Source organism: Fragaria vesca, linkage group LG3, assembly GCF_000184155.1.
Source record: "Fragaria vesca subsp. vesca linkage group LG3, FraVesHawaii_1.0, whole genome shotgun sequence".
Taxonomy (NCBI): domain Eukaryota; kingdom Viridiplantae; phylum Streptophyta; class Magnoliopsida; order Rosales; family Rosaceae; genus Fragaria; species Fragaria vesca.
The window spans coordinates 12,198,561-12,207,001 of record NC_020493.1 but is presented as its reverse complement, the minus strand read 5'-3'; the positions used below and the strand labels follow the sequence as shown (position 1 = coordinate 12,207,001).

Below are 8,441 nucleotides of genomic sequence, written 5' to 3'. Positions count from 1 at the left end.
AATTGTTGTTTGGTTTTAGTGNTACAAAGCACATTGACCAAATTTATTTCTACAAGCTAGTAGAACAAATTGACGAAAATACATAGAAATCAAATAGTTAATAGATAATCGAAGCAGGACTGAGCTTTGAACTTTCTGGTATGCTACATGTACAAAGGTAAAGAAAACATAAGACTACTCCAACAGAAGACAGGGTCAGGTGAAAGTAATAAAAGTAAATCATGAAAGCAAGAGTCACTTGGGAGGCAGAAGTGCATGTTATGGCCCACCGTCCACCATATTAGCTTTCTGAAAGTAAGGTATTAACTTAACCATGAATAAATATACAGTCCTGCTATGATCACCTGCAGGTTTAAAGTGAAAGTACATATGAAAGGCAAAAAATCCTCTTTAGTTTTCTCCTTCTGTTGTGCTTCATTGTATATTTTTAGTGGAATGCGAGTTCCTGGCTTTTACAATTAAAAAGGAAACCTCTTTATTTTCTGGTTAATACTATCATTTTCGGAAAGGAAAAAGGATTGACCTGGATTTCTGATTAACTTGTTAGGTTCTTGACTACATTTTCCTGCTCAGACTAGTGCTTTCATCTTACTAGTGAAGGTGAAGATGTAAGGATTTCTGGTCAATTTGTTCTGTATTCAGTAGTTAATTTTAGGGAGGGGCTAAGGAAAGCTTAAAATATGAACATCTTAACGTCATTATGCAATATCACAGGATGTGAACATCATACTGTGAGGCAACATCATCTAGTAGAAAATGTTCTATCAAAACCAGCGAAATGCATCCATCGCAAGTACCTACTCAACAGACCAACATATAGAAATGAAAATCCAAATGGATAAGCATGAGAACTGTGCACCAAACAAAAATGAACCACAGATGATTGGTTTATGCATCATTTCCCATCCACATGTGAGGCTGATGTGCACTTCCACAGTAATCATGCTCTATACTTGGTCATACAGTTGAAATCAACTCTCTGGTACCTTCTATTAAATCTTGTAGGTTTGAAGATCCAACTTACGAATACATTGCACTTAATATTCTAAGTTTCTAACACAACATCTTAAGTACTGCACAACAAAATAGAAGGAAGGCTTGCTTACCAGTGTATTCAATGGCACAATGTAAACAAGAACAAGAGCTTCAGTATTTATAACTGGTGCTTTCTGAAAATAACAGTTGTTGAGTTCCAGTATCAAAAGTGTCACCCACTCTTGCATTAGATAACTGAACCTTGGTCATTGTTCACTCTTTGGCTACCTAAGGAAGATGCTCGCCAGAGCAGAGTCACACAGAAAGATGTCACCAAAAGGTGCAAAGCCTGCAGAAGAACCAGCACAACAGACAACAACATTTTAAGTTTCAAAATAAATAAGCATAAGGAAGAATATTTGAAGTTTCAAAATAGAAAAACATGTTCAGTCAACCTGAAGTTGCAAGGAAAGACAATGAGTTTGGTGCAATCTAACACAACAATATTGAAACGCAAAATAAGAAAAATATAAGCAATAACTGATCTCCTCCTTTCCTACCTGCACAATTTGCTCAATATCAGTGAATGGTACCTTCATTTTATTTAGAACAGAAATGCCTAATAAAAGCTTCTATTCTACAATCTTCAATCCATCATCAAATTCTCAATCTTTCTCACCAAATCCACAACACACAAATCATAAAAGCTTCTATTCTACAATGTTCAGTCCATCATCAAATTCTCAATCTTTCTCACCAAATCCACAGTTCCCAGAATTTTGATCAAAACCCAGATACTGAATTCAAGCCTTTATCAAACCCCAACAGTCCCAACCACAAAACCTCATATTCCCATCACCAAACCCTTCATCCTTGAACTGGTTTACAGCCAAAACCCAAAATCAACACAATAACAACTCCACGTCGCTAATCTAACCATGCAAAGTGAAAAACAGTTCTAAACCCAAAGCTCCAAACCCAATTCACCAAAACCATAAAGGAAGCAAATTTACGTGGTACCTGAGACCTGTCTCGTTCAAGTGCTGCCATTTGCTTGCAGATTAAGAATGTGTCCTCCGATACGGCCCGGGTAAGACTTTATACGGCCCGATACACGCGTCCGATACGCTGGGTACGTATCTGTAATTTATTAAATACGTTTGGGCAATACTGACGTTTCGTCTTAAAAAAATTAGTGTTAGCACCATGGAGTAAAAAATTGATATATTGCCGAATTTATCGTTTTTTTAATGGTCCGAAAGTTTCTGAGCCTACCACAAAATATCATTTGAAACGTAGGAAATATCGTGATATTTCCAGAAAATCTCGATATTTACGAGTATTGGCGATGTATTGTCTTCAATTGGTCCCAGATTTGAATATTTTAAACAAAAATTATTCCCCCCAAGTCGTCAATTGGTCCAAGTGGGGATTCGAACCAAGGTCGTCAATTCCTTTGGAATCACCTTAACCAACTCTGCTAAAGGGTCACTTTGGATATTTGTAAATTCTTCTATATATACACAATAATATTCACATTCTTCAACTTAACTCTATATGGAAATTTTATCAATTTCGATATATCTCGATATTTCCGTCGAAATATATATTTTTTGGACAGTCGAAATTTCTATGATCATCAAAATTTTACTCCTTGATTAGCACATGGTCTTGTATTTTAAGGCAAATTTTTTCTTCTAGCACTAAATGTTTCCCAAAATTCTCTCTTGAAGCTGAAAGGCATTTTTTGTCTCACTCTTTAGTGGCTTATCTCTGCAAGTGGCTTTTTGTATGGAATTTTTAGTTTTATTTAGGAGCTCACTTGTTTCATTGTCTTAAATTTCAGGTGAAACGGAAACAAAATCAAATAAGTGGACCATTTGATTGTACAAAACATACCAACAATCCCCCTGCTGGTTCTCAATAACCTGAAGAATTTCTTCACCGAAAAATAACCTGAAGAATTTGCCTAATCATTCGATGTCATTTACCGTATGACAGCATTTTTTCTGTTTGTCAACAATCCAGTGTGATCGTCGCTAATTCTCTATTGACATGCATTTTCCACAAAATATATACCTTCCTCTAGAAAAAAGATACTTAAGAAATCCCTTTTTTCTGTTTTCAATTTTTTTTAGATTTTACCACTTTTCTTTTGCTTGCATTTCCCAAATGAATAGTACGTGTGATGCAACTTTCTATCAAGAAATGCACATTGGGTACAACTACCTTTCTACTGTTTCTGACCTCATCCATCAAGTCGATAATCTAAATCGGAGAAATTCGTCTGAATGGTATACGAATTTTTGCTCCTTATAAACTTTAGTAAATCAAGTTTTAAAAATATCAGAATGGTATCTCATGTTTTCATCCCGATCTAAAATTGGTATATATAGCCATTAAAATGACCAGTTTACCCTTAAGTTCTCTTTTTTTTTCTTAATTTTTTTATTTGTTTTCATATTCAAGAAATATTAGAAGAGGTTTTGAAATTTGATGATTTGGGTTGGTCTTTATTAGCTTGAAAGAAGATTGAAGAGGGAAAACATACATAAGTTCAATCCTTGTTGTTTCCGCTAACACTTAAGGATCTTGTTGTTGTCGTTGACATTTAAGGGTGATTAAAATGAAGAACTGATTATTAGCAAAACGAAAGTGATGATGAATTTTTTTTTATCTACATTCCTAAAAATATAAAAAGCCAAAAAAAGAAAATTGGAATATGAAAACCAAGAAGAAAAACTAAGAAAAAAAAGAGAATTTAAGGGTAAATAGGTCATCTTTTTTTTTTTTAGTCTGAGAGTAAATTAGTAATTTTAATGGCTATATATACAAATCTTAAATCTAGATGGAAACATGAGATACCAATTTGATATTTTTAAAACTTGATATACCAAAGTTTATAAGGAGCAAAAGTTTGTATACCATTCAGACGAATTTCTCTCTAAATCGAGATCTAACAAACAATAATGGTAAAGCTCAAGATGTGAGTTTTGAGATGAACTTATTTTATTACTTTTCGTATGGAAACTTGAAGTGTAACTTCCGAATTAAATCAAATATTTGCATTATGCTAATGACAAAAGAGAGTGTATTTTATTCAAATTTATGGAATAAGAATGTTCCCGGAATTTTCCGAAATATGAAACTTGAAGTGTAATTTCCGAATTAAATGAAATATTTGCATTATGCGAGTGATAAAAGAGACTGTACTTTATTCAAATTTATGGAATAAGAGTGTTCCCGAAATTTTCAGAAATTCAAAAGCTGGTTTTGTTATCTGATAATTTTAAACTCGAGCATTATCTCAATAGTAATGCCGGCGTACGTGATGCAATTTTATTTTATTGGTATAAGCTGGAACATCATCCCAATGTGATTGTTTGCAGCTTATCCAGCATATTCCTATATATATATATATATATATATGCATAACCAGAAATCCAGGCCAGTGCGGAAAGTCAGAAAATACTACAAAATAATGTTCTAAAGTAATTGTTGAGAACTGAATTAAGTAGTTACAAATAATAAGATCATACAGAAAATGTGGTACATCTAACATCATTCTAAAAATGATAGTAACACACTAATCTTCATGTAGTTCAATAGCCAGCTAAAACTAACAGTGTACGTTGCTCGTTTTATCCATATATAGATGGTCATTTAATTCCTCCAATATCCCAGAGTAGTATCGATCTCCACTTCTCGTTGAAGAAGCGAAAATAGAAAAGCAGAACTGCGAGCATCCCAATAGAGCCCAATTAGATCACCTTCCTTCAACTTCCTCGCATTCACAAAGTCCTTCTTCCAGTTTCTTTGCAGAACGTAACTCTCTGACGATGGCCAGTATTTGAAGACCAACTCATGCTTCGTTTTCATATCACTGTCGTAAACGGTGACCGCTCCCCCATTGCTACTGTGGACACTTTCGTCCAAGCTCTTGTGCATCAACGGCAAAACATGTTTCTTGGTTAATCTCTTGGGCACCAAAAGCCTGCTCAGGTCGCCGAGGTCGCTGACCTTCAGCTTCTTCTTGATGAACCACGGGTCGTAGTCAATGGAGCCCAGACTTAGCCCCAGATTGAGACCTCTGTTGTCAGTTTGGTTGAGTGCACAGGGTTGGTCTTGCACCCTTGTTGAAGCAAACAGAGAAGGAAAGAGAAGTGTTTCAGCCATGTAAACTATTGGTGGGTTGATTCCTGATTAGAGAAGACCACGGAGCTAGCTAGACAGTACCAGAAATAGGAGTGGCTGAATGGGTTTGTGACAATAATGAAATGGAAGGGGGTATATATACACTTTCCTATTCGCTTATTACTTCCCTTTAATTCCTAGTTTCATTAGGGGTAATGAAATCCTGGGCCAAGTTGGATTAGGTTAATTTTCAAATTTCAAGTGAGCTGGCAGCACAACCAGTCTTTGAACTTACCCATTAAGAGATGTGGCGCGCCAAAGTTTATTTTCATCTGATTCTCCCGCCTTTTTTTAAACTTCTGTTGATGAGCCGTGAGAAACAAGAAATCTTATTACTGCAATCAAACCTCCCAGGCCATCTGAGAAGCATTTCATTTTCTTGTTACTTTACGAGGCACGGATATATGAATTTGGGCTCGGATACACGTCCCATATATGTATAAAGGAGCTGGGTTATCTGGTTTAGTAGATAATCAAAACAATTAAGGAATTGGGTTCGAAAGCTTCGCCCAAAGTGCAAATACAAAGACCAATTTGTAATTATTATTTGATATTGTAAACGTTAATTGCCCTAGAGGCTTCTTGATGTAATTTATTTATCTTTTCAACAAAAAAAGAATGACCAACTTGTAATTGAGCCATGAAAGTTAGGCTCTAGGCTGTGTGGACTCAAATCAGTCGATGGAGTAATGACGACACTCTGCTCTTTCCAAAATTAGTATACCGTGATCATATCATTGTTATTATTATTATTATATTGACTTTTGTTTAACTTTTATTTTAATTGTATTTAATTTCTTAGCCATTTTGTACTCTAAAGTGGGAAACTTCTATTGGCTAAGATATAAAGGCAAATTAAAGTAGATTCAATAACTGAATTGCTTCATTTGTCTTTTTTTATATATTTTGTGTTGTTTACTTTCCTTTTTGGATTCCTAGTCATGAAGGGAGACTAGTGGAGCACAGGAAGCCAACTGCATATGAAGCAAGTCACTCCTCATAGCACAGGGTACTAAGGGCGAATTCTATTGACTGAGAATGAAAGCATATAAAACTAGTTGATCTGTGAAGCCAACTGGCATCGATATGGGAGATCCATCGAGAAAATCTTTGAACTTCATTTTCACGTATGAAAAGATCATAGATGAAGATTTGAGAAAGATAATGACCCCTTTACCAAACCTCTATATATTGTACCCAGCTACATTTTCCTAAACAGAAACATGAAAGCCTTCAGCAGTTCAGCACTTGTGTATTAGATAAAACTTTCATTACAGTTTCATTTTTTCTCAAATGGCTTCTTCAGCAATGGCTCTCTCCTCCCCTTCCCTAGCTGGCCAAGCTGTCAAGCTCAGCCCTTCCACATCTACGTACCCGTACCCTCTTCGGTAAGGGCAGAGTCACCATGCGAAAAACTGCTGCCAAGTCCAAAAATGTGTCATCTGGCAACCCATGGTATGGCCCGGACCGTGTTAAGTACTTGGGCCCATTCTCCAGTGAGGCCCCATCGTACCTCATAGGGAGTTTCCCGGGGACTACGGTTAGGACACTGCTGGGCTATCAGCCGATCCCGAGACCTTTGCCAAGAACCGTGAGCTTGAAGTCATCCATTCCATATGGGCCATGCTTGGGGCCTTGGGCTGTGTTTTCCCTGAACTCCTAGCCCGCAACGGAGTCAAGTTCGGCGAGGCTGTTTGGTTCAAGGCCGGAGCCCAAATATTCAGTGAGGGTGGGCTTGATTACTTGGGGAACCCAAGCTTAGTCCATGCCCAAAGCATTTTGGCAATTTGGGCCACACAAATCTTGATGGGCGCGGTTGAAGGCTGAGGAGTTGCCGGTGGGCCTGTCGGTGAGGTTGTCGACCCATTGTACCCTGGTGGGAGCTTTGACCCATTAGGACTTGCTGAAGATCCAAAGGCATTTGCAGAACTAAAGGTAAAGGAGCTAAAGAATGGGAGATTAGCAATGTTCTCTATGTTCGGATTCTTCGTACAAGCCATTGTCACCGGAAAGGGACCAATCGAAAACCTGGCCGATCACTTAGCTGACCCTGTTAACAACAATGCTTGGTCATAGGCAACAAACTTTGCTCCCGGGAAGTGAGGTTGAGAACTTGAGAGAGATACACATTGTATAATTTGTTTGCGGAAGTAATGAAGATTGATTTTAATAATGTGTTTATGTAGTCATGTAGATGTAAACTTGTTAAGCTATAGAAATCGTGCATTACAAATTTAGCATATTGCGAAACCTGTTCCAACTCCACAGTAGGCCAAATGCAGTACATTTCAAAATTGATTCCATCTATTAATGCAAGATTATGAGTTGGGTGTCTGATTTACTTGCAATTTGGTACTAGGTGGCTAAACTCAGGAGCAGTAAATCAGACATATGATTCAGCAACTCCTTGATCAAAATTTTTAGTAATAGCTTCAGTAATAAAGGATTAATATTCCAAATAAGTATGCATTTCCAATACATATTATTTTCATCAAATGATCATTTCTTAAAGCACACGTCGCCGACGAATATGCAGGGTTAACTTAAAGGAGTCTTAATAGAGGAATACATAGAAAAGCTGTTCAAAGGGGGAGAAAGACTGACTTTATTTACATAAGCAGTGACATGATTCCAAAAGGAACTGCCTGGTGAGTATGCCACAATTTTTGGAACAGGAGAAATAGAGCGCACTATCACAGTTTTCACTTGCAAGGCACATAAGATTCTGCAAATCATCTTTTGTTTCGCTAGAATGCTGCATAGTGATCATACGATTTAATTCTCTTTCCTTTTTAAACAACACAAGGAAATTGGAAAACACTAATATCCTTACTTGGATCACAATCTTTGTTCAGTTGCCTGAAGAAGACGTTGGTAAGAGCAGAGTCACAAACAAATGAAGCCACTAGAAGATGCAAAGCCTGCACTAAGACATCTGCAATTAAAAATGCGGCCAGGAAAAGTGGCAGTGAAGGAGTAAATAGTACTTAAATGGGTATGTAGATTTAGAAAATAAAAATTCTGTAAAAAATATTTAATGTTACCTCCACCTTGCCAACTTCAACAGTTTCCTCCTTTATGTCAGCAATAGGCACCTTCAATTCATTTAAGACAGAAAATCCCAAGATTGGAGATAGGGGTCTTATGATCAGCTTGTCAGTTACCGTGAACATTGTGGCTCCTTTAAGATATCCTTGAGGACTTTGATTGTTCTTCAATTTCAGTGGAACTGTCACTGCATTAGAAGGTATGAGGGATTTATCAGTAGTCAA

At 36.9% G+C, this 8,441-nt stretch overlaps 1 protein-coding gene and 1 pseudogene across 1 annotated transcript; one reads left to right on the top strand and one right to left on the bottom strand.

The window, feature by feature from the left end:
* Nucleotides 1–4,638: 4,638 nt before the first annotated feature.
* On the bottom strand, nucleotides 4,639–5,151 carry LOC101292291 (B3 domain-containing protein At2g33720-like). The gene has a single exon (XM_004295680.1). The coding sequence runs from the start codon at nucleotides 5,149–5,151 to the stop codon at nucleotides 4,639–4,641; it is 513 nt and encodes a 170-aa protein (XP_004295728.1).
* Nucleotides 5,152–6,462: 1,311 nt separating this feature from the next.
* On the top strand, nucleotides 6,463–7,272 carry LOC101302048 (annotated as a pseudogene).
* Nucleotides 7,273–8,441: the final 1,169 nt, after the last annotated feature.